The following is a 25,390-nucleotide window of genomic DNA, read 5'->3' as shown; positions in this document are numbered from 1 at the left end:
TTGCCTACCCATATTCAACACTGATAGCAACCCTTCAGGGTTTCAAACACAGGCCTTTCGTAATCCCACCTTGAAATGTCACACAGTATGTACTCTTCCACCAAACTATGCCCATCTCATTTTTCAGAAACTAAGTTCTAGTAGTCCCCAATATCTTAAAGAGTACAACAATCCATTTTTTATTTATAAATATGAATAAGGCAAAGAAATTAATACCCAGAATAGAAAGGAAGACCCATATGGCACAACTCAGGTGGCTGGGTTTCAAAAAAAAGTTTGGCAACACACTGTGAGGTCAATATTGCAAGGCACATTTCCCTGCATTTACTAATAGAGAAACATGCTTAGGATCATGTTTTAAGTCATGTTTAACAAAAACTCAAAACTAAATTCTGTTTTTCTTAGTATACATTAGATAATTGAGTGTAAATATGTAATATTTGGATTTTTGGAGCCCAGAATATACAAAACTCTGCCCAAAGAAACACCTCTACTTCATTCTTTCTCCAATTATTATTTCTAAAGAGCCTCCATTAAATAGTTGTTATCCATAAATCAAACTGAATACAGACTTGCAATCTAAAACAACAGACCCACAAAGCTGAAGAGTGAATTATGACAGCTATCAGTCTGATAGTGGGAAAGCACTGAGTACACTTTTAATAGGCAGTTGGGAGTTAGATTAATATGTTGATGCTCTTGCTAAGATTAAGGTGATGCAACTACTCAGACGTCCTTGGTTCTTTAATCGTATTATCCGTCCCTTCATCCCTATGAGCATAAGACTTTTGAGGTGGTCTTTTGGAACTGAGGAGGGAAATAAGGTCCTTGCAGCTGCTCATTCTCTGAAAACTGAGCCTAGGATGTTCTTCTCCTTGTTGTGTGCTCTTTATGGAAGACAAAAGGTACAACCTCCCTTCTGTCTAGTGACAATTGCAAGACTGCCCACTCCCCTCATTGGTTTTACCAAGTCCATGTTTAGAATAAAAGTACTGTATGCGCTGCCAGAAAAGACAGTCTTTCTTTATTGTAGATATTACAGATGAGTTGTTTTACAAGCAGCTCAACCCATTTGTTTCTTGACTTCAGGAGACCAAGAGCTTGTCTAGAAAGCATATTCTCCTTTGGCTGTAGCAGAAAGCTAGAAGCAGAGGTGAGACACTAAGCCATTGGTTCTCAAAGGGTGTGAAGCATCATGCTGGTGTGGCAAGAGAGGATGGCAAGTGTGGTGAGAAGATTCAAGGACAATCAATATTATATTTTGGGAATGATTCATGTTCTTAGTGGTGCAGCAATGAAACTGCTAGCACATTTGCAAAGCTAAGCAGTCTGATATGGTTTCAAACTTAATGGGGGACCACATGTTGAGTGAGGTTCCTGTATTGAAGGGGATCCTCAGGGTCCTTTCCAACTCTTAAGATTCTTAAGTATCTGCATTGTTTTATACTTTCTGGATGCCCTAGAGTAGTCATGTTCTATGTTATAAATCATTACTAGAAGTTGTTTCTTTTTATTTTCCCATTTATTTCTTATCAATAAAATATTCACTGTGGCATGAACAAATTTTTATTCTGAAAGTGTGGCCCAGAAACAAAAGTTTGAGAACCACTGCAGTAAGCACTGCTGGGTAGTGCTACAATCAAGGAGTGTGGTGGAGTCTCCTTCCTTGGAGGTCTTTAAGCAGAGGCTTGACAACCATATGTCAGGAGTGCTCTGATGGTGTTTCCTGCTTGGCAGGGGGTTGGACTCGATGGCCCTTGTGGTCTCTTCCAACTCTATGATTCTATGAATTTGTCTCTGCTACCTATGCTAACCCTATTCATCCATTCACACTAGGCTACAGTGATTAACAGGGGCATCACCAATAGACCCCACATAGCTTGCAAGTATTAGGTGCATGGATAGAAATAACACTCCTAGCACTTAAAAAAAGCTTCAGATTAAAGAGCTAGAGTAGGAGGCTGCAACCTTGTCATTTTTATTTTATGTAGGACTGAATTTTATTACTTGATACTAAAAAGCAAGGGGCATAGTTTCATTTAGGCATTCATTTGTGACATCTGAGTGTAGATGAAATCACTTATTTTGTCTAATTCTGTGTGTGTGTGTATACATACATACAGTTTAAAAAGCAGCCATGATGCTTACAGAATGCTCAAGAATGGTTCAGCAGCTGGTGTGTTATGACAGCTGTTTCTCTTGTTCTGTACTATCATGCTCTCCCCTTGTGTTTCTTTCAACCATTTGTCACATCCATCTGTTCCTCCTTATTTCAGGCTTCATTTTAAGATTTTCGGGACAAGTACTGGAGAGGGAGGGGCCATTTTGCATATCACCTTTGGAAATTATGGCAATGCTGAGAAGAGAGGGATCCAAGTAATTAGAGTATGCAAATCTTCCATGGTGTAGTGCTCCTATTTCATAGGAATCATATATACAAAAAAAGCATATCATTCATATTTTAGGAAGGAATACAGCCCTGTGACATGGGATGGATTTCACAATAGCCTATTATACACCACCCAACAAGCAAATAATAATTATGCAATAGAATGACACCCTAATTGCCAACTGAAAGCAAAGTCACAGTTTTGTAAAACAGTGAATATCAACTGCAGATCTCTATCTGTGCCTCAAATTACAAAACCGAAAGAATCCATCTCTAAGCTAAATACATTGGGTTCTAATAATAATCTTCCAAGTGTTGAATATAACCCCTCCCTGATCCACACAAAAGCAGCTGAAACTGAACACCTTCTAAGAGACACAGGGGAAAGAATTCATACTCCTATTAGAAGCAGGTGCCAAGGTTTAAAATGAAAATAAACCACAGGAGCTTTTTATTCTTTTTTTACTTTTCCACAATGAGAGCCACAAGCCACAGCAAACATGGCACTAGGCCCGCACGTCCCCCTTCTCACTCTGTGGGCATCATCAGTATCAATACACCGGACGAACTGGCAAGGCCAGGCTTGGCTACACGAGCACGGTACTCTTTCCCAGCACTTGAAGCGTCGCGGCCCCTGAGTGACGGCCGTCTACGCCCATCACCTTTACCTCCAATGCTGTGGAAGCGAAGTAGCTTCAGAAGAAGAAAAGAGAGGCAGGCGATATATGCTAAGCTCAGAAGACTACCCCCCTCCCATGGTTTGGAGGGGCTGAGAAAGACCCTCGCTTCGCATTCCCACCCTGCCCGGCTCCCAGCACCCCTGGTATGACGCGAGCCGAGAAGCCAAAGGGACGGTGGCGTCGATGGATGCGCCTCCGCCCGCCACGCTGGGCACCTGCTCGCGGCCTCATTCGCCCCCCGCAACGGCGGCGGCGGCGGCGGAGCGAAACAGGCGAGGGGGGCTCTCTGACTGACATGCTGCGGCAAGGACGGGCAGGCAGAGGCCTGGAGAGAAAGAGCGGGTGGTCACGCTCGCTTCGCCCGCCCGAGCCGCCTCCACCCCGGCCGAGCCGCAGCGCCTCAGAACGGCGAGGCGAAGATGGTACTGGGCAGCCACGTTTCTCCGCCGCCCCGCCGCCTTGCATTCCCGACCACGGCAAAAAGCCCCCTCAGCGAGACAACGGCTCCCTCGATTCGCCTGCTCCCGCTTCCATCCGGGCAAGTCGCCCTCAGGCGCGCTGAGGTAACAAACCTGAAGGCAGCACTCCGCGCTCTCTTTCTCCCCTCCCCCCCTCCCACATTATCATCTCGTTCCCCTCAGGAGCAACCGCCACTCACCGGCTTCGGAAAGGAGCTGTCGCGCACCGCAGCCGCTACCACGGCAGCGTCCCTGCTCGCGGAAGGCCCCGCCCCCCATGCCGCCTCACCCTTCTCTGCTCGCGGGAGGCCACGCCCCCGCGCCGGCCTCTTGCCGAGGTGGCCACGCCCCTTTTTATTCCACTATTATTTCCCAGCGCCGTTTCAATAGGACGAGGCCCCGCCCCCTCGCTTACCCCGCGCTCTCAGGACCGCTCCTTCTGGCCCCGCCTCTCCGCATGCGGAAAAGGAGAAAGCGGCGCTGGCGGTACGGAGTTTTACTTACGTCCCTTGTCATTTGCTAAACGACGAGCTTAAACGCGGCTGCCTGGCAAAAGGAGTCGCGTTGATGTCAGAGGGATGGCTTTCCTCCAAGCATACTGAGGATCAGAGCATTTGAGTGAGTTGCTGGCTGGCTTGGAGTCAGAATGGTCCTTGCCCCTTGGAAGTGGGTGCTGATGCTCATGCTCAGCGGGACATAGCAGGGCACACCCCACCTGCTTGCATTTAACAGCCCGATTCTATTCCTGTTTGAAGTTCTGTTGAGCTCAGTGGGGCTTCCCCACAAGCTAAGTGAGGGAACACAGGTTTAAGGGGCTTGGTTATTGAGTAAAGGCGCATAAGATCATGCCGTCCTAATAATGTCCGTTGGAAACAGTGGGAGCACACAGTAATTAATGGGATCATATGGACCCCTATCTGAGAGTCCAATAAATAGCACTGGGGTGCAAGTTGCACAGTACAGTATTGCTATTCAATTCTGGGAGAAGGTCCTGCACATACATATACGATCCATGTAAAAAGATTCAAAAACTCATTTTCCATGTGCTAATCTAAAGGAGAGTCTAGCTAAAGAGCTTATTAGGCTGGAGTATGTACTACTGCTAGGAAATGGGCCTCTTTCCAAGTTTTCTCTATTCTGCCAGAGACATGACTTCTAGCTGTACTTGGGAGAGGAAGGAAGGTTCTGAATTATTAGCCAGTGCCAACTTCCATAAATAAACATTTAATTCATGATGCAATATGAAATATTGAGATATCCTTTGGCATCAAGGCTAAGCTGGAGCAGAGAAAGGTGAAATAGGAGAGGAAACCAGTTAATGTTAGGCAAAAAAATAATGTCCAAGCTCACAGAAAGTGCCAACACCTGTTTTTTAAAATCTGACATCATGGTCTGAGCACATCAAAGCACAGTGTATAATACATACACATAAGGTACTGAGGATTGTCTCACTGAATTCAATACAGTACTTCAATTTTTTTTCCAACCTTCTGTACTTTTTTCAGTGGCACAAGAACAGCAGTAGGGATTAAGACCTGCGGCTTTAGGGCTGCAATCCACTGTAGCAGACCATAAAGGTAGTCTAGGAGGATGAACACAGTATTTATATTCACTGCAAAGTACCTCCTTAATGGTATAGTTCTCATACTCTCTGTAGCTGTTTAAGCTGTTGCTAAATCCCTTTACTACCTTTTGAGCTAAAAACCATTACAGTATTTTTAAATTTAAAAAGGAGTTTCTTACAGGCAGCCTAAATCTAATTAGGCCTTAGGATGCACACCAGCACAAAGTAAAGCAGCTTCCTAGTGTCTAAGTTCTGATGTAGATTACATTAAGACATTGGACCACTTAGCTTGCTGCATTCTGCATCAGTTAAATTTGAATAATTAAATTTCCCATGTGAGATAACTGCTAAACTTTGTCACAATCCTATGCATGTTTACTCAGAAAGTGCATGTTTAGGATTGCAGTCTTAATTTATCTGAAATTAACTTTAAACATGAATGGCTTTAGTCCTCTAACACTGAATATATCACTGTGTACACATTTTGCAGACCATGATTAAACCAAAATGGGCTTTTTGTTAGATCTTCTGAGATTGGCAACACATCTATATTTTAATCAGTTCCTGCAGCTGCGCCTTTAACAGCAGCTTGATCTACAATTAAGCAGGAGGCGATGTTAAAAAAAAATCACTTGCTAATATTTGCAGATCAACAATCTGCAGTTATGAGAAAGCTAAGCTTTCCCCCCTCCCTTATCTGTTTGCAGCATATTTATGGTCAAACCCCCCCCCCCCCAATGTGGCAAATTGCATAAAGAATTCTGCTCTGTTGGTTTCGTTTTTATAGGCTTTCTTAGTCTATATAAATCAAGTTATTTCGTTACCGCATAACAAAAAAAAATCACAGCCTAGTGCTCTCTAAATATGTAATTCTTGGCTAAGTTGCTGGAAGTAATGATTTTATCAGCAGGAGCAGCTATAGCTGTTTAGAAGATGGGAGGCGGAACTGTAAGTGTTGTGTGAAAGAAGAAATGAGTATTGATTCCTCTCATCTAGAAAAAGCTGATGGTAAGTGAACTAGGCAAATATATCAGAATTTAATGCTTTCAGGTTTATGCTAGAGTGTGATCCTTTGATATTATAATACAAATTCAGTTGGGGAAACTTGGGAGAAAAGATGAGGCAACTGTTTGAGAGAAAAAATGTAAAAGTTATTAGAACCTGAATGGGGAAGGTTGAAATAAACTGAAGTACAGTACACTGGCAACTTACATGCATTTAACTTGTGCACATTCAGCTTTACGCAGATGGCAAAAAATAAGGCAGACAGGTGTCTGAGGGGGATGGAACTTTAGCAATCCCACCCACCATTGCACCCAATATGCTTTGATTATATGCAATTTTGGCTTTGGTACAAACCCCAAAGTGTAACTTAAGTTGTTTCCTCCTGTAGGTTAATCTGGGTATCACCCATTTTACTACCTAGCATGGGCATAGCTGGGGGCAGATGTTTGCCCCCATGTGTTTTAAGGGTTGTATGTAAAAAAAGCTACTCTGCTGATCCGTGGGGGTGACCTTGGAGCAGGCATAGGCAAACTCGGCCCTCCAAGTGTTATGAGACTACAATTCCCATCACCCCTGACCACTGGTCCTGTTAGCTAGGGATGATGGGAGCTGTAGTCCCAAAACATCTGGAGGGCCAAGTTTGCTTATGCCTGCCTTGGAGGAACTCTGTTTAACTTTCTGTAGAGAAGAGTAATAAAAAGATGTACATTTCATTATCTTGCCTATCATGCTGCAGAACACTTTAAAAAGTCGCTACTTAGAGGAATCAACGAAGTTTGCAACATTTCTTTCATCAGTGAGTGGTATGAAGTTATTGGATGGGGAAAGCGCCCAGAAGGCAATTTACAATATATTGGCGTTTCATCCTGAAAAAGATCTCTCAACAACTTTGTTAAATGGGGTCGCCTGAGAGTGATTTAAAGCTTAAGCTGAACGGAAATCTGATCGCAGTTCTTTAGACGGTGCCACCCTGTCTCTTTGAAAGGGGCGCACTTGGGGCGCAGGACCGTGGGAAAGCCTTAAAAAGAGGAAGGACCCGTGGTGTTGTTTTCAAGAAGAGATATCGCATGAAAGCGCGGCGGCGCCCAACCACCTTCCCATCGGTGAGAAACGAGGCAAGCGAAGCGGTGGAAAACCTGCGCGCCTCAACGAGCCGTCGCGACTTTCGCAGGCTGATGACGTAACGGGTCGGCGTCGCCGGCCGATTGCGTCCGTCTCGCGCGCCGGGGCGCTTCTGGATGTCGCGAGAGTTGCCGGTAACGTCGGTTTACGGGGCCGGCCGCAGCGGGGATGGCTGAGGAGCTGCCTGGAGCCGACGAGCGAGGCTCCACGGCCTGGCTGTCGCCGAGGAAATGGCGCCCCGAGACCGGCCAGTAACTGCGTCCACTTTGCCATGCGTAAACGCGGGGCCCGGAAACGTCTCAAGGCTCGGGCCGGCGACGTCTGCTTGGAGCGCGGTGAGTCGCTGAGGCCCAGTGCTAGTGACCGGGGGGGGGGGCGGGGTAGGCCATTATTGTTCCGGATCCTTAAACTCTCGTTTTCTTCCTGTAGTGACCGTAGCCGATTATGCGAATTCGGACCCCTCCGTGGTGAAATCCGGCCGCGTGAAAAAGGCTGTGGCCAACGCGCTGCAGCAGGAAGGTGAGTTCGGGCTTGAATGGCCCACGGAGGGTTTTTTCCCCGACCTGGAGAGTCGTTACAGAAGCCACTGGGAACATATTGGCATTAAAAAATTAGCAATCTGTATTTTGGTGTCCAACGCTTTCCGGTGCCCTCTTGCCTTCCTCTACCCCCCCCCCCCAAAAAAATCTCGTAAACACTGCAGGATTGAATTAGGTCCCAAGGTGTGGTCTAATCGGGGCACCTGGGACCACCACATTGCCCCCCGGGACAAGACCCTAAGCAACTATGTTAATTGCTTCCATCACTGTAGACTTGTCAGAGTAGGAGACCCCATGTATCCTTGATGCATGTATATGTGGGCCTTTAGAACAGAAGAGTGAGCACATCCCTGTAATCTTTTCATTCTGAAGAAATGGTACGCTCGCTATCAGAAACTTAGAAAACGCTGTTATAGGCTAACAAACTATTAGAGCCCTGTAGTCAAATAACCAGATGGTTAGTATAAATCAATAAATAAAATTCAGCGACTTGCTTTTATCATATCTGCTTATCAGCCCCATTACTGCTCTGAATGCACAAACAGCTGAAGATGCAAGTGACAGAATTTCTATGTGCAGTCTAGATTGAGTAGTGCTATCCACTCTCATGTCCTGAGTCCACAGTCCTCCAAATCTCCCTTCCCCATTTTACATCTTACAATTTATCTGGAAAATGCTTGATTTGGTTGTGTACTTTCTGCTGTTCAATTATTGTTCATGACTACCTTATGTTTGTAATTATGTGTTTTCTTGTTGTAATCTGCCTTGAGCATGGTGTTAACTATAGGAAGGCGGAGTACAAATAAAAACATGTATGTGTGTACACAGCTTCTCCTCTAGGTGTAGGACAAACATATAGCATTGTACCAGTCCCATTTTCTTTTTGGCTCTTCTTATTTCTTCCTCCCCAACTCCATTTTTCAATCATCCATTGACTCAAGTTTCCTGCTTTTCAGGACCACTACTCTCTTGCTTGCTTTCTGTAACCAGAATGTGTTATGAGCTAGCCTTCTTAAAACTCCTCTGTATACTAAGCAAACTTTTCTTTGATTCTTCTTGTATCAGTTTCCCTGTCACCTCTGAACTTTTTCTCAAGCCCCATTCTCTCTTACCATATGTTCAGATTTCTCTTACTTAGTCTGTTGCTTGCTGTTCACCCTTCCTTCAGACCCGCTGCCTCTGGACTCCCTCTCTTGGCTTGCCTAATTCCCATCATAGCTTCCCTGCTCGTGACCTTCTCCTGTGTAAAGTTTTAATCAGAGCCAAACCGGTAACTTCCATTCCTTAGGGAATCTGGACCATAAACTAACTAGTTTACAGTGGTACCTCGGGTTAAGTACTTAATTTGTTCCGGAGGTCCGTTCTTAACCTGAAACTGTTTTTAACCTGAAGCACCACTTTAGCTAATGGGGCCTCCTGCTGCCGCCGCGCCACCAGAGCATGATTTCTGTTCTCATCCTGAAGCAATGTTCTTAACCTGAAGCACTATTTCGGGGTTAGCAGAGTCTGTAACCTGAAGCGTATGTAACCTGAGGTACCACTGTACTTTGAAGCTGACCATTTTGTGCTACCACAGTACTTCCGGCAATTGGAAATTTCACCACCAGTGCAGATAACAAATCACGCTTGGTAAAATTGGCTATTTGCCTATTTATTTCTCCTCCAATTGTCTATTTATTTCTCCTCTAACAGTTAGATTACTAGGATAACATTCAACATAGATATTTGCCAGCTCTTGTATCTTAATATGTTCTTTCTTTGTGGTTTTAGCAAAATCACTTTGTGGTTTGGAAGCCTCTTATGTGCCTACTGATGAAGTGTTATCAGTGGCAGAATCTTGTGATAGTTGTGATGAAATGGATTCTAAGGATATCACCAATGATTCAGTATTGTCTGGAAAAAAGAAAAGCAAGAGACATAAAGGTAAGAGCTGAGTTGATTTAATCAATCATTCCCATTTGTCAAATTAATTACTTTGTGTGAGAGAGAGCTATATAGTTTCTCAAGTTTCTATCCTTATTTGGCATGCAAGCTTCCTTTTTACTACCTCTGTAGCTGGTAAAAACCTTAGCCAAAAGCCATTGTAGACATGTTCCAGCCATGAAGCTTACTGGTTGAACTTGAGTCAGTACCTGAAATACGATCTTAGAAGATGAAGTTGTTTGAATGGGCAACTCTATATTGCAGCTGACTATGCTGATAACTTCCTAGCACTTGCTGGGGAGCAAAGACTAACTGCCAGGTTCTTGATTGTAACAGACTTGACACTGATTGCCTTGAGGTGTGTGTGGAAGACGATTATAAAAAATTGAGTGTTTTAAAGAAATTCCCCATACGTGTAATCAATTAATCAAAACATTTATACCCTGTCTGGTGCAAAAGCACCACTTGGGATGGCTTACAAAGTTTAAAACATCAATAGTATAAAAAATGATATTAAATAGTCAACAAAGGAGGTTGGATCAACAATTAAAATCAAGCATAAAAACATTTATTAACCACATATGACAAAAGCCTGCCAGAATAAAGTAGCCATTAATAATCAACCAAGAAAAGGGGCAATGGAGAGGGCCAACTTTACATCATGATGCAAGGTGTTGTGAATCGCACTTTGGAGCCTAGTTCTAGCAAAGCAATGTCCATTTCTTGCTAGCCTTGAAGACTTGATAGGATGAGTGTCAGTAACAGTTTGTTTCCCTTTCCTTCAGATGATTCTGATGAGGTGATAGGCAAAGACTATCCCATTGATATTTGGTTGGTGCTGGCTTCCTACATACGTCCAGAAGATACTGTGAATTTTTCTCTTATCTGTAGAAAAGCCTGGATTGTCACTTGTACTGCTGCCTTTTGGACCAGACTTTATAGAAGGTATGACAATTTATAACTGTTTTTTTTTTGTCAGTAGTAACTCATCATACAGGAAGAGTGGAGAATTGAACTGTAGGCTAGATTTGGTGCAGGATGGGGTCTGCAGTCCTCCCATGTGCATAACATATAACTGGCACACTGCATGGAGGTCAAATTAATGGAATTCTTTTCTTGTGCAGCAGTAGGGAGATATTATATGGCTCACTGGATTTTGACACAAAGCTTAGCATTGGCTTTATGAACGATGGACAAGGAGAGCACACCAGTGTCTGCATCACAGCAAAGAGGCATAATTGGCTATATCACTATGTTGACCAGCTCAGTGTTTTGTGTAGTACTCGTTTTTTTCAGCTTCTGCTAAAGTAACTGTAACTGTAAATATACTAATTGCTGTTAATGTGACTGCACTTGTATTACTGTGTGAGGGAGGGTATTAAAATATGGGTGAGCAACACTTAGACAGTCTTATCTCTTCTGCTGTATTAGCTATTGTACTGTACTTTTGCTTTTACTTCTGCCTGTTCTTCTTTCGGAGCTGGTGAGAAAAGACGCCATGAATCCTTCGTCTGTACATAGTGTGTTAATAAATACGTTGATTAGCTCTACAATGTCTCACGCTTCTTGCTGTGTTAAGCTAGAAGATTAGTGTGCATATATCATTTGATATATGTCTCTGAAGCGCACTGGAGGAGAAGGGAAATGCCTTTTCCAGAGCTGCACATACCGGAGGATGCTTGGAGTTCGGGGCTCCAGGGGTACCCCCAGGGCGTTTTCCAACAATCTGGTTATCAGAAGTATATGGTACATGATAAATGCATTAATGAGAATGGGGAAAGGCACAATGACCTGGTACATTCAGCTAGTATTCCTTCTCAATTTTTTTCCTATATTAATCTTACTAACAAGATTTTTCATGTAGGTAGGATCAGCATTTTTAGAATGTTGAACTATCTGGTTCTCCACTATAAACCTGGACTTTGATTATGCATATGTTGACGAATAGTACAGGAGAAAAATCCATGGTGGCGAACATTTTAAATAAATGTGATGGCGGGGTGTTATAGGGTGGTATATGACTTTCATACTTGGAGCAGAGCAAATAAAATGGTGAACTCTACTAACTTTAGTCCATTGATTTCAGTGGGTCAAATCTTAGTTTGACTTTGTCAGATACCTGCCATTTTTAGTATTTTTCTGGGTTTACCTAAAAGGGCAGGGATGCTGAGGCAGATGGAACCTCCCTTCACTCACCAACTAAGATATATGAGTGGGCTGCATATGGTCTGCACATTAGTTTTAGTGAGGGTCATTGCTCTTCCACTTTTTTTATTAGGAGATGTTAAGATGCCTTGTGGAGTTCTCATTCTAATTCCAGTGTTGGCTTAGTGCTCCAATCCATAGATGTCTTTGACACACAAGCAGGCTACATGAACATAACTTCAAATGAATCTATGCTTGACATTATGTGGAACAGATAGTTGGTCCTGGGTTTGGAGAGGGTGTGGCGAAAAACAGAATACATCTCAAAAGGGGGAGCAAACTCTGTCTGAGAAACACTGGTTTAAGTAGTCTTTGCATGAAATTTGGTATTTGTCTTACATGAGTTTTTGTTTGCATTTTAGGCACTACAACAGAAATGCATCCCTTCCGGTCCGTTTACAGCCAGAGTCAGTGGAAAAATTGTACTGCCTTCGTGCGTGTGTAATTCGGTCTTTGTACCACATGTACAGACCTTTTGTTTCTCAGGTTGCCAGGAATCCAGCTATCCCAGAAACTACACCAAGCACTCTCAAAAATTCAAAAGTAAGTTTGAAGAAATGTGCCCTTATCCAAGTGGTGTGGTGTTGTATTTCTGTTGAAGCAATGAAATGCATGTGTTTGAGCCCACTTCTCGACTCACATTTTTGGACAGGCTTTGTTTTTGCCAGCAGCACATTTGTGCATATTTACTTACTGTTTATTAAAGCCTTGGCTCTGGATTTCTAAGGGCATCTTATTCTATGAGTGCCTGATCTTTGACCTGCCAAAGCAGAAATTAAGATGTTTACTCTTCAAATACAAGATTAACATTTTCCTTGTCCAATGGCAATGTGTATGCACAACTAATATCTGTTTCAAAGCAGCTTGTACTCCCTTGTCAATTTTTTCTTTCCTAGGAGGTTGTGAGCTAGCCAGTTCCCAATCTAATGGAAAAAAAGGATTGACATCTTTGATTCTTCGTGTTCACATCACAACGGCTTTGGTGTCCACAGCTAATAGTGCAGTCATACTAACAATCCACACCCCGTGTATTTGTAAATTAACTTTATAAAAGGAAATTAAATGTCAAAAATCTGTGTTGCAGTAACAGTTATGGTTTTGCTTAAATTCTGTAAGCGTAGCCATTTGCTATCAATCTTACTTCATTGCACCTTTGCATTATTGAAATGCAAGTTATGAATTTGTGTATATAGCAGTGTGTTTGCACACTGTGCAGCCACAGAGCCTCTACACTTTGATTTGGGTATTCCTCATTTAGAGTCTCCTCTGTCTTACGGGAGATGACCACATTGAGCATGCAAGGCAGTGAAACTTGGACCCTTTGGTTACTGAATCCAGATCTTGTATTTAATTTCCCTTTCTCTTTCCCAGTGTAGCTTCTGTGGGACACTGGAGCCGTTGTGGTGTCAGCAGAAGTTTGCCCTTAAGGACATCCCCACTGTTTGGAGCAGCAGGCCACATGGTACACATCTGAAGGGTAGGGCAGCTGACATGTGGATGACGTCCTCAGCCCCTTAGGAGGTATTCATGTGTTAAACTACTTTCCTCCTTGTAACTCATACCCAAGGCTGCTCAGAGGAGTGGGATAGTTAACAGGGGAGCATGCTTCTGACAAGCTATGAAGAGAGGCAAGTTTGCATGAAAGCTCCTTGCTGCATGCTTCTGAACTTAACTAAAATTTGGCTTGTGCATGTCTCCTTTATAAAGAATGAAGGTTTGTTGCTTACAATAGATAGACTGTTACTAGTGTAGGCTCTTATCTATACAATACCTAGGTCTAAAAGGAAGAATCACCCTTGAATAGAAGAGTGTCTCCCTCTTATTGTCTATAAGAAGAGTGAATCAGCAATTGTTGCCTTTGGACTTGGGTCTTTTTCTCTTTAGGAGGGGATTGTTTAATAATAATAAAAACTCAGTGGTTTACAAAAGATAAAACAGTAAAGTCAAGAAAAATACAACTCAACTTGAAAACATACACAAGTTAAAATACATAACATATTAAAATTACCTCAACTTTCTAAGCATCTGGATAGGCTTGTACAGTGGTACCCCGGTTTTCGAGGGTCTTGGAAGCCGAACATTTCGGTTTTCGAACACTGAAAACCCGGAAGTAATTGCTTCCATTTTCAAACATGCCTCGTAAGGCTTCCGCTGCATTGTTTTTTTCAAATTTCTCCATTGACTTTGCAGGCTGCTCTTTGCATCTTGGTTGTCAAACAGTCTTCCAGAATGGATTACTTTCGACAACCAAGGTACCATTGTATAAACAGGAATGTTTTTAGCAGGCACCAGAAGAGTATAGTGAAGGTATATGCTTGATCTCAATGGGCAGGGAATTCCAAAGTGCAGGCTCTACCACATTGAACAATCAAGTTCTTACAAATGCAGAACAGGTAATATGTGGCACCTGCAGAAGGGTCAATTCTGCCAATCAAAGCAGTCGTGGATGCATGTAGGGTTAGGTGATCTTGTCGGTAAAATCGTCCAAAGTTGTTAAGGGCTTTATATACCAATAATAACATATTGAGCCTGGCCCACTAGCAAATCTACAATCTGTAGATCTCTGAGCGTTAATATGCTGACGAGTCTTTAGCCCTGTCAGCAATCATTCTGCACCAACTGTACCTTGATAACTGTAAAGTGTCCCATGTGATTATAAACTTCTCTACAGAATATATGCCCCTAACCTGAATGCACAACTATGTGCCCTGAAGCTTCAACTAATAATAAACCACTAGTTCATCTTATTGTCACTTTTCTGCTCTTGGTTTCTTTACTTTCAGGTGTTTCAGTGTGAGTGCTATGTGCAAATAGCTGTATTACATGACTGGTTTATGTCATGTTTGACACAGATTTCACATGTAATGTTTGGGGCAGAAGCATGTTTTAAGCTTTTAGCAAGTTCTATGCTGCCTCATAGCACTGTAAAAAAATAACAATTAACAATGCAAAGTGTATTAATTTGACTATGTACAAACTGCTTTAAAGCTATAGCGTTGTTGTTGTTCTTGTTGTTTTAAAAAGAAACCTTTCTCTTTTCTGCATCAGTGTCTGCTTTTCTGGTCTAAAAAAGTTGGTCGACAGCCTTCACTGTGGGAATTCAGCTTCAAATTCCAAAGGCAGGTATGAAAACTAAACAACTTAGCAATTTCATGGGTGTTATTTATATACCACAATATAGTAAAATAATAAACTTATAATATTAAACCACAATTAAAAACAGACATAGAAAGCAGCAATCGAAAATATTTCAGGAATAGTCTGCAGTTATGAAAGTTAATAGATATGGAATCAATTTCTAGCGAACTAATGGGCATATTTCTTTCAAGAATAAGTCTTTCAAGAATAAGTGTTTGAAACATCTTCAACCACCCATCCGGTACAAAGATGTCCACATGAACCCTGACCAAGACTGCTGTCTGCTGCAGATCACTACTCTTGATTTCATATATATTCCTATAGTCATGGGTATGACAGTTACTTTGGTAAGTGTTAGAACTTCTGTACTTTTCAACCATAGCTTCAAAAATATGACCTGTGCAATCTTTCTACCAGTTTTGCTAGAAAAATTATTATATTGTGAGGAAGCATTTCCTCAAATGATAAAGCTTATTCTTAAAATTTGCACATTCAAATCCTATAGTAAATAGTATTCATATTTGACAGGTCCAGATTTTGATGTTTCTGATTTATCTTATTTGCAGTTCACGATAAATGTGAGCACCGACATGAGGCATCACAGAGTGAAAATGGTGTTCCACGATTCTCCAGTTTGGAGTGGCAAGAAACACAGATTTGACCATGGAGTGCAAGTTGTAATGGACCCTGTGCACAGTGTGCGCCTTTTTGATTGGTGGCACCCACAGTTCCCTTCTTCATACACCTGAAAACTCTCAAGTAGTTTGTCATATGAACTGGAAAACAATTCAAGAATCCTGGTTATATTTGTAGACTATATTCTATATACCATCTCCATAAATTACTAAACTTGATAAGTCAAGTCTCTGTATTTGGTCAGCAGTGGAAGGAATATTTTATGATAAGGTTGCAGAAGCACTTATGGAAGGCATTTTATGATTGGGGGGCACGGTGTGGGGGAAGCATCAGCTAAAACTTGTCTGGTGCCAATGAAAATTATCACCACCTATATGAGAAAAGCCTATTGTTTCTATATAGAATGACAGTTCAGGTACTAGTGGCATATCCAAGTTAAAGTGATAGTTTCTGGTGATCTCTTTACAGCGGACCGGTGTGCTCAGTAAGGAAACTACAAGGTCTGCAGGGTTATATATCCTCACCAGTCTTGATTACTCCTAGCAGGACTTACTCACTCTATGCCTTGGACATAACGGTTCACAGACTATCTTTGTAGAACAAACATGAAGTAGAACTGAGAGCTGAATTGCTTAAATGTGTGTCTTCAGAAGATACTGGCTGCAGTAGAAAGTTCTCTTTAGCTGGGTGTACTTGCACATGCTATATAACTACTTCCCTGTGTACTGTACTTCAGGGAACTGTATAATTATCTTAGTTTCCATTTTGCAGTAATTGGAGGAATGCTTACTACTTTGCTAGCTTATTAGGATTTCTTGGAGTAATTGGTCTATATCAAAGTCACTTCTAACTTGGATAATATACTAGCCAAAATACTGGAAAATTCTATAAGCAACTTGCTCATAAGTCTCCATTCTTCTTAGCTATAGAAAGAAGATACATGGTCACCAAAGTGTAGTGTTAGGGTAGACAGTTGGGCAAAACAAGTTTTAACATAATGTCATTGGGTTGTATTCACAGAACATTTTCCCCTTCTCCCCCCGTGCACCAATTAAATATGTTCTGTGGCTTTCCCCAACACTTTGGAGTATATTTTGGTTAGCGTGGGGGGAGGGGGAGCGAAAGTCCTGTTGCCCAGGTGGAACTTAGGCTTGCACAGTTATTTAATTTAATACCACCCATTAATTGTAGAAATTATTAAACCTCTACAAGTGTTGTCTCTTCCTCTTGAGCTATTCAAGAGCGCAGGCTGATGAAGAGCCCATTGACAAGATGTGAGGAAGTAAGATAAGACAATAAATATGTAGGGAATCTGCAGCCTTTCATGTGGCAAATAGTGTCTTCCCCCTGCCTATTTAGCTCCTTTGCTAAATGCTACTTGAGGGAGACCCTGCCTTTTCATATTCATAGTCATTACACTACACCTGACCCTCACTTCCTATCCATTTAGGTATCAAACAGGTGACACATAGGGAGGAAAGGGGTGTGTGACTTCCATTAACAAGCCACAAAGCAAAGGATAAAGAATTGAAGTTGGGCATTCAAATGAGATGGCTGTTGTCTGGAAGCACTATCTAAGGCTTGGACAATGCAGTAGTTACTTTGCTAACAAATTGAAGGGGGGTTCTATTTGAATAGGAAACAGCTAAGAGCAGCAGATGTATGCAATTAAAGGAACCAATGGGAAAATCACAGGCTAAGGAAAAGAAAGTGGTGTGGGAGCTAGCTTTAAAGGGAACCTGAATTTGCACTATCCCTCCCACTCAGGTACAGCTCTTTTCTCCTTATATACACACACAGCACATTTGGTGGGCATTTTATATATTCATTCAAAGCATTTATAGCCCAAATGCTATTTTATAGTAACAGCTATATATAATCCTACTTTGAATACTGTTAAAACACTGGTATTATAAAGATCAAATTCAAACTACACATAACATGGTTTGAGGTGAAACTGGTGACTAGCTCAAGAGATTATTGCACTTGCTGCTTCTCTTCACTGTGGTTTTGACTTCTACAACTCTTGCATTTATTAGGTCTTGTATGAGTTTTTGCAACGGCACGGTTTCCTCACATTTCCTTTTCTTGTATTTGATACACCTGTTTCAGTTCTCCTGGGACCTTTATCTGATTATCACCTTAATAGTGGGAAGCTTTCTGCTTGGTGTGTAGTTCTTCTACATTGGGAAGATTGGTGTGTTTGGCTTTCCAAACAGAATAACATTTCAGGTGTTGGTGTCAAGTGGCATTTGGCATTTTCTGAGTTAAATTTTTCCTTCCTCGTGAGCCATAAAACTGAAATACAAAAAGCAAATTCTTGTCATATGAAAGGCAATCAAAGTTGCAATAGCAAGAAACATGTTAAAGAGTAAAATCGGAGACAAGTGGGGCAAATTTAAAACAAAATAAGGCTAAAATTCAATCATGTACCTAAAGCAGAATCCATCCTTTTTTTGCCTGCACTAGAGAATTTACGCATATATCCATGACCTTATTCTACCACTTTAGTTGATCATGTTTAATTTTGTGCTCATAATCTTGTCTCTGTGCATATCCTCTCCTTTCATAACTAACCTGATAATAATTAACCTGAGATTTGTAGGTGCTAAATTAAATTAAGTTACTGATTATTTAAACAGATAGCAATTAGGAAGATAAACACAGGACAGTCCTGCCATAAGGAAATACTGGACTGTCTTTTAACACTAGCGGACAAGACATTTGCTAGAGAACTGGATTTCAGAATGCCGTCAGAACATTGGATGGTAACACTAAATAAAGTGTTCTATCCGCTTCTAGCAATAATCGGGATCCCATGTAAGTATGCTGGACATAAGCAGCAATTGGAAATGTCTTCCCATATTGGGCTGTCTTCCTGAGCAAGGGATACAACCACAGAAGCAACAAAGATTTAATGTATGGTAGAGCAACAGTCAGTGATGCCGGGGGGGGGGGGCTTCTCACTGAAAGGGGAGAAGAAGAATACAGTTTTGAATGAGAGAAAAACAGTCCTTAAAGCTGGGTGGTGCTTTAGAAGCTGCTCTCCCTCTTGTGTCCTTGGGATTTCTGACAGCCTGTATAATGTCTGCAAGTGATGCTCATGCAGTTCTTCCATGTTCTGACAGCCATTAGAGATGTTTACAAATCAGTATTCCAGCTGAGCCTGCTTTGAGCTTATTTCTCGGTTATCTTCAGCTGACATATCATGACTTGCTACCGTCTTGAAATTTACTTCAAATGTGTTTACACTGATAGCATTGGAACCATTTAAAAATAATATGAGAGAAGCAGTCATAGATGTTTTAGGATGCTGAATGATAATCTAAATAACTCTTCTTCCCAATTTGCAGGGGATAGAACAGGGTAGAATTTAGCTCCTGAAGGACCACCAATGGCCTGAGAAAATTCCGTTGACTTACTCCACAGTTGTAGTGTCAGAACATAAAAAGTGCCTTTCTGCCAATGTATTCACACAAGGTGGTTTGGTATCTTTATTTTAGATACCTTGTGTGAGTACATTGGCAGAAATGCACTTTTATATTCTGACTCTACATCTGTGGAGTAAGTCAACAGAATTTTATATTCCGACTCTACGGTTGTGGAGAACTTAGTGAAAAGCTTACCCGGTTGGATGCCAAATGCTGGATACAACCCCTTAACATAGTGCCATGGAAGAGGAAGCTCTATTAGCTTTATTTTCTCTTGGAACCTGATCCTTGGTTGCCAGCTGAGCAATAGTTTACCCAACATGTACGATGGGCCTATCTGCAGTAATAATTGCAATGGGGAAGCCAATTGAGTGAGCTGATTTGACAGTGTTTCCAAATATTTGAATTGCTCAGGGAGAAGGAAACCACAACGGAATGTTTGTAGCTCAACATCTATGAGAGAGGAGAATGTCGTATATTTGGAATCCATACTTCATACAGATTTTGGGGAGGTATGTGGAGAGTAAATGGGCTGCTAAACTGAGACGAGGTCCCTCAGTTGAGGTGAAGGGTAGCTGAAGGAATAAACAGAACAAGCAGATATAAGGGTTAGCGGAGGAAACAGGTCTAGGGAACGGCAGAGTGGAGGGGACACAAGAAGACAAAAGTGTTGTGAAAATACAGGGCCAAGGCACAAAGTGGGTGGGGTCAGAGCTACACTGACATGTATTAGGCATGCGGTTTATTGATTACAGTCTTCCAGGTACGGAATTTGGCCCTGGTTCTTGGGTTACATGGTCTTGTTTTTCATTGCAGCAAATATTATGACATTGTTCATCTTGTGGCGAAAGAACTGTCGTATTGCCCCTTCCAGTCGGTACCACCTCATGGCCATGTCCTTCTCGGACACAGTGGTCCTTGTTCTTTTTGTCCTCCTTGAGATGGTCACAGAACATTTCAGTGAAAGACCATTCTGGTACAGTGACCCCTGGTGTACCCTGCGGGATGTTTTCTGTTACGGTGCAGTCAACACTTCTGTCTGGCTGGTGGTCTCCTTCACCATTGAGCGCTTTATCACTATCAACACCTTCAGGCTAAAGATGAGAATCTGTTCTGCCAGGAACACACTGTATGCTATTGGTGTGATCCATGTCTGCAGCTACCTTGTGGCCATCCCCCATTACTGGTCAAACTATTCGGCAGTGGAGAATGCTACAGGACTTTCTATCTGCAAGTATAACCCTAAGCTCTCCAGAACATACGTTGAAGCGCTTGTGTGGTTTCAGACTTCTCTGCTCTATATTATCCCGTACACCATCATCTTCACCTTGAACAGCCTCATTCTAAGACAGATAATGCGCCATAACAAGGTGCACTGTCTCTCTCGAGAGGTGTTGCATAGAACCCCACCTAAAACTCACTTAGGGAAACCAAAAAAGAAGTCCGTTGTCCTCCTGGTGACAGTTTCAATGACATTTGCCTATCTCTGTACCACAAGGTTTGTTACCCAAATCATCATCAAGACCTGCTACTATGACATAGAAAGGAAAGATTACTCCAAGACCATAAACATTGTGGCAGATATAGGGACCATGCTGGAAATGACCAACACTGCTGCCAATATGTATCTCTATGCCTGCACCCAATCTGTCTTCCGAAGGGAGCTTATCCGGTATCTGAAGATCATCGTGCATCCTTGGCAAGCAAAAAGAAAAACCCTACCTGTTGTTTTCCAGGCATAGAACAACATACCATCCAACAGAGATGTTCGGATACATCTATTTTGCAGCTGAGTCCAGCCACCTGAGCTCTGCCTTCAGTGCTCTTGCAAGTGGGAAAATGCAAGTGGTTCCATGTCCCAATGGCTCACAGCTTCAGCCTACCTGGATGCCTGCTTTTCAGTGACAGCAGCAAAGGCACCCAAATGGATGAGTTTCTCCCATGATTTTGAAAGAATTTGCTGGACCATTACCAATCCACTGATATATATATTTTCACACTGCCTCCCATTATTTAAAGAGCCTCTGCACGTTCACACACAAGCACCACATGTAGCAGCGCCCTCTGCTTCATTTGATCACCAACCTCCTCTTTCAGGCAGAGAGAAGGGTCTTTCTTTGTGAACCGCCCTGAGATCTTTTGATGAATGGCGGTATATACGGTAAATGGAATAAATAATAACATCAACAACCACAGTACCATTGTTACAGTAAGTGCACTTTTAACATTTGCCGGGGGCGGGGAGTGCTGGTTCTGCATACCCTTGCGTACCCCCAGAAAAGCAGCACTGAATAATAACTGTAATTGTGCATTCTGTGTAGCTGAAGCCCAGCCTAAAATAGCAACAGCCCACTGCCTGAAGTAGCGGAAGCCAATAGCGCTGACTTTGCTTCTTGTAGAGAAATCTGTTTCTTCCTCCCACACACTACTAATAACCCTTACTTTTGCTCAATAATGTGTACCTTTCTGAATATAGCAGAATTCTACTGCTTAGTTTTGCTTTGCCTTGGTGTCAAATTGTGTACGGTAAAACGCTTGTCCAAACTTGTAGTCGGTTGGACATCTGTATCATTTCAGAGCCACAATACAGATCTAAACAGCACAGCCCTGACACTGGAAGCAGAAATCATGGATTAAATGGCCGCCTCTCTGCCCTTGTACTTGATTCCTGTGAGATTTAACACCCACATGCTTTATTAATGCTGAACAAACATACAGGGAAGCGGGGAGGGAAATATATTTGTACTATCAGTTCCCCATACATTTAATTTCCTGTAAGACTGCCGTTCTTTCCTCTGTTGCCAAGAATATGCTTGCTGGGAAACATGAAGGAAAAGATGCTTATTGGCATTGTGTAAGGAATGAAGAAGGGGTGTTGCTAGAGACTTCAAAGAACCTGGCACAATTTGTAAACAGGGATGCGAACTTAGGCTGAATTTCAGGGAGGGCAGGGGATGACAAATGCTGGTTCTCATCCTGAACTATGGGACATGAACAGGATTTTCTGCTCCCAGTACGTATGTGGATTGGGACCTCTGCAAATTAAAGTGGTTAGTGGCTGAGTTCTCACTGGCACTGAGCTTTGCAGCATGCCCAGCAGCTCTGTAAGTATTTTAAAATATATATCAATAAACAACATGTTTTTAAAAGGCAGCAAAAGTTCTGGGGCCTGATGCAAGAGATCTAGAGATGGGGGGGGTGGCAACAACATCCCTGAAGACATGTTCATTGTATGTATATCTTATGCTTGAAACAGCTGCTTTGCTCTTGTGCAAAACAGCTGTATCAAAAATACAGCAGGAGTGCGGTGAGTGGGACCACCCACTGAAACATCACCAGACACATGACAAACCATCAACCCGCCCCCCAAATGTGCTAAAGGTTTTCCCACCAGCAGCTACTGCAGATGTATCACAGAATATTTTTGCTTAACAGTTTTTCTGTAGTAAATGGAAATCTGAATTAAAAGCACTGTTGCCAGTCAGTTTAAACAACACTTACCTAGATGGACCAGTGACTAGATGGACCAGTGACTAGGCATAAAGCTTACTCTGATGGGCCATTGGTTGTTAACAAGTATACAAAAACCCAAAAGGTCTCTCTCTCTTCATTTGGTACAACCTAGGGTTGGCATACATCCGGAATTTCCTTGACATAGCTGGAATACTGCAGTCGGAAGCAGTGTACAGGCGGAAATCGCTAAAAATGTCCGGGAAAATCTGAATGCATGGCAACTCATGTTGACAGTGTCATTTTTGGTGATTTCCCTTTAAAATAGCTCAAAAACTTCTCTCTTTTTGCAATTTTACACTTTTGTGCCCGGATTTGCACCGGATATGGCGACCCTAGCACTACCTGTTTTGTTTTGTTTTGTTTATTTCTTATATTTATACACCACATTTTCCTGCAAGGAGCCCAAGGTGGCTCATATGGTTCTCTCCTCCCCATTTAATCCTCACAACAACCCTGTGAGATAGGTCAGGCTGAGAGACAGTGACTGGCCCAAGGTCGCCTAGGGAGCTTCATGGCATATAGCAATATAGTTGGGAAGGAACTTAATTTAAAAGAGAGATTTTTTCAAAACAACCCATTGCAGCGGTGGCGCAGGGGGGGGGGGACAATAACCAACAACCACTTGCTTAGCCATCTAGAAAATGCACCAGATTATCTTGCATTCCCTAGCATAACTTACTCCTGAAGGTCAGGCCTGTAAATGGAGGAGCCTAGAATGTGCCCCCTGGCCATGGCTTTCTCTGGATTAGTGGACAATGTGATTCATAGGATTCCCTAGTCTTCTTCCTCTTTACCTCATTCATTTTATTCTCCTGACTGCACTCCTAGACAGGCTGGGGAGCTTGAATAATGGATAGGGGTAAGGTCAGCTGATTCAAGGGTGTTGCATTCCTCCAGAGTCTCCTTCCAGCTTTCATCTTATCTGCTCTTATCCCTACTTTTGTGGGATCAGGTTAGTCTATTGTCTTTGTGAGTTCTAGTGAAGGAGCAGACTGAGTGCTTGGGCTGCAACATGATGCTGCCTCTAAACCGTCACTCAAACTGCTCCTGTGATGCATACCAAAACAGCCCTGGAGGCTGGAGAATTCCTGGAGGCTGCCGAACTGCATTTCTTAACATTCCTGGCAGCAACACCCAATGGGAAAAATTGAAGTTCAGGAGCTCATCATGGCAGCTTCATAGCTGCACTTCAAAGGTAAGTCCCAAAATGCAAGCAAGATCCACTCATGCATGCATGCATATAAATCACAAATAAACAATTTAATAATAATAATAATTTATAATTTATATCCCACCCATCTGGCTAGGTTTCCCCAGCCCTAGGTGGCTCCCAACAGAATATTAAAACATGATAAAGCATCAAACATTAAAAACTTCCCTAAACAGGGCTGCCTTCAGATGCCTTCTGTTATGGAAGGGGGGGCATGTCTTCACTACAATATATTTGCTCAATTTCTCTAGGACTCCATCACCCCTCCCCTGTCCTCCATAATCTCTCAGGTAATCCTGTCAAAATCACTCTGCCAAACCTTTCCTCCGGGCAATCCTCCGGGCAATGCCAGGTGACAGACTACGTGTACATAGACCATTGTCTTCTCAGGATGTGCTTATCTGCGCATATCTCCAGCTCTGCATATTCCCCCCTCCCTCCTCCATATCTCCAGCCCTCTGCATATTCCCCCCTCCCTCCTCCATATCTCCAGCCCTCTGCATATTCCCCCTCCCTCCTCCATATGTTAATCCAGTGTAACCCAACCTCTCCTTAATGTATTCATGATGTAACTGGGATGTATTTTGCACTGTATTCTGGGACATGGAGGGAGTTTCAAAAGTTCATGTCACCCCTTTCTCGCTGTTCAATCTCGCCTTGAACCTGTTGCGCAATAAACTTGGATCTTCTGCAGTTTGCTCCTGTGTCCGGCTGAGCTCATTTTTCTTCCGCAGGGACCCACGGACGTAGTCCGATGAGCTGGGTGGCAGAGTAACCCCGCACCCAGATTTTTCCGTAACACCTTCTAAAAGTCCGATACAGTAGTTTATTTCCTTGACATCAGATGGGAGGGCGTTCCACAGGGTGGGCGCCACTACCAAGAAGGCTCTCTGCCTGGTTCCCTCACAGCAAGGGAACTGCCAGAAGGCCCTCAGTGCTGGACCTCAGTGTCCGCGCTGAACAATGGGGGTGGAGACGCTCCTTCAGGTATACTGGGCTGAGGCTGTGTCGGGCTTTAAAGGTCAGCACCAACACTTTGAATTGTGCTCGGAAATGTACTGGAAGCCAATGTAGGTCTTTAGAGACTTGAGACAGCCATGCTGAAATCCAGGAGTCAGCAAACTTACCACACCTCAGGCCAGTGTCTCCAGCACCAATTGTGTGGCAGGTCAGAGGGCGGGGGAGCGTGTGCCCATATACGTGCGCACACACTATTTCTAGCACACTTCTGGGGTGGAGGAGCACCAGAAATAGCTTGTGCGCATGTGCACGGGCCTCCTCCGACCTGGATGTGCACCAGAAATAACGCTTGCGCATGTGCACAAGCTATTTCTGGTGCTCTTCCGACCCAGAAGTGGGCAGCCACGCAGCACAGCGCCAGTAAGAGAGGGCGGCAGGCAGTGGGGGTTGCCGCGAGCTATATAAATGAATCCCTCAGGCCTTATCCGGCCCGCGGGCCTTAGTTTGGGGACTCCTGTCAGCATCACTACATGGCGTTAGAATCAGTTGGTTAGAGTGTGGTGGTGGTGGTAATGCCAAGGTTGCAGACTTGATCCCCATAAGGGACAGTTGTGTGG

General features: G+C 42.9%; 3 protein-coding genes across 9 annotated transcripts in view; 2 read left to right on the top strand and 1 right to left on the bottom strand.

Annotated features, from left to right (window-relative positions):
* The window catches only part of PPFIA4 (PTPRF interacting protein alpha 4), a 107,034-nt gene extending 103,189 nt beyond the window's left edge, over positions 1 to 3,845 (bottom strand). For all 7 annotated transcript variants that reach the window (XM_083508456.1, XM_083508457.1, XM_083508458.1 and 4 more), the window contains exon 1: positions 3,728 to 3,845. The gene's annotated coding sequence lies outside the window, so the exon portion shown is untranslated. The remainder of the gene's footprint in view (positions 1 to 3,727) is intronic.
* A 3,485-nt stretch (positions 3,846 to 7,330) lies between these two features.
* TMEM183A (transmembrane protein 183A) lies at positions 7,331 to 15,880 on the top strand. The gene is given in 9 exon segments (XM_083508486.1): positions 7,331 to 7,484; positions 7,487 to 7,553; positions 7,648 to 7,737; positions 9,528 to 9,680; positions 10,466 to 10,625; positions 12,248 to 12,428; positions 14,934 to 15,008; positions 15,215 to 15,370; positions 15,590 to 15,880. Coding segments are annotated over 9 exon segments (1,101 nt in total). The 5' UTR covers positions 7,331 to 7,448; the 3' UTR covers positions 15,773 to 15,880.
* A 2,430-nt stretch (positions 15,881 to 18,310) lies between these two features.
* Positions 18,311 to 21,199, top strand: LOC310709209 (putative G-protein coupled receptor 139). Its single transcript, XM_083508487.1, has 2 exons — positions 18,311 to 18,479; positions 19,907 to 21,199. Exons 1-2 carry the CDS (start codon positions 18,407 to 18,409, stop codon positions 20,830 to 20,832), a joined length of 999 nt encoding a protein of 332 aa, XP_083364613.1. The 5' UTR covers positions 18,311 to 18,406; the 3' UTR covers positions 20,833 to 21,199.
* The last annotated feature ends 4,191 nt before the right edge of the window (positions 21,200 to 25,390 follow it).

Source organism: Podarcis liolepis (genome assembly GCF_965112155.1).
Source record: "Podarcis liolepis genome assembly, chromosome: 6".
Classification (NCBI taxonomy): Eukaryota; Metazoa; Chordata; class Lepidosauria; order Squamata; family Lacertidae; genus Podarcis; species Podarcis liolepis.
The sequence above is the reverse complement of the archived record's forward strand: the minus strand, read 5'-3'. Positions and strand labels throughout refer to the sequence as shown.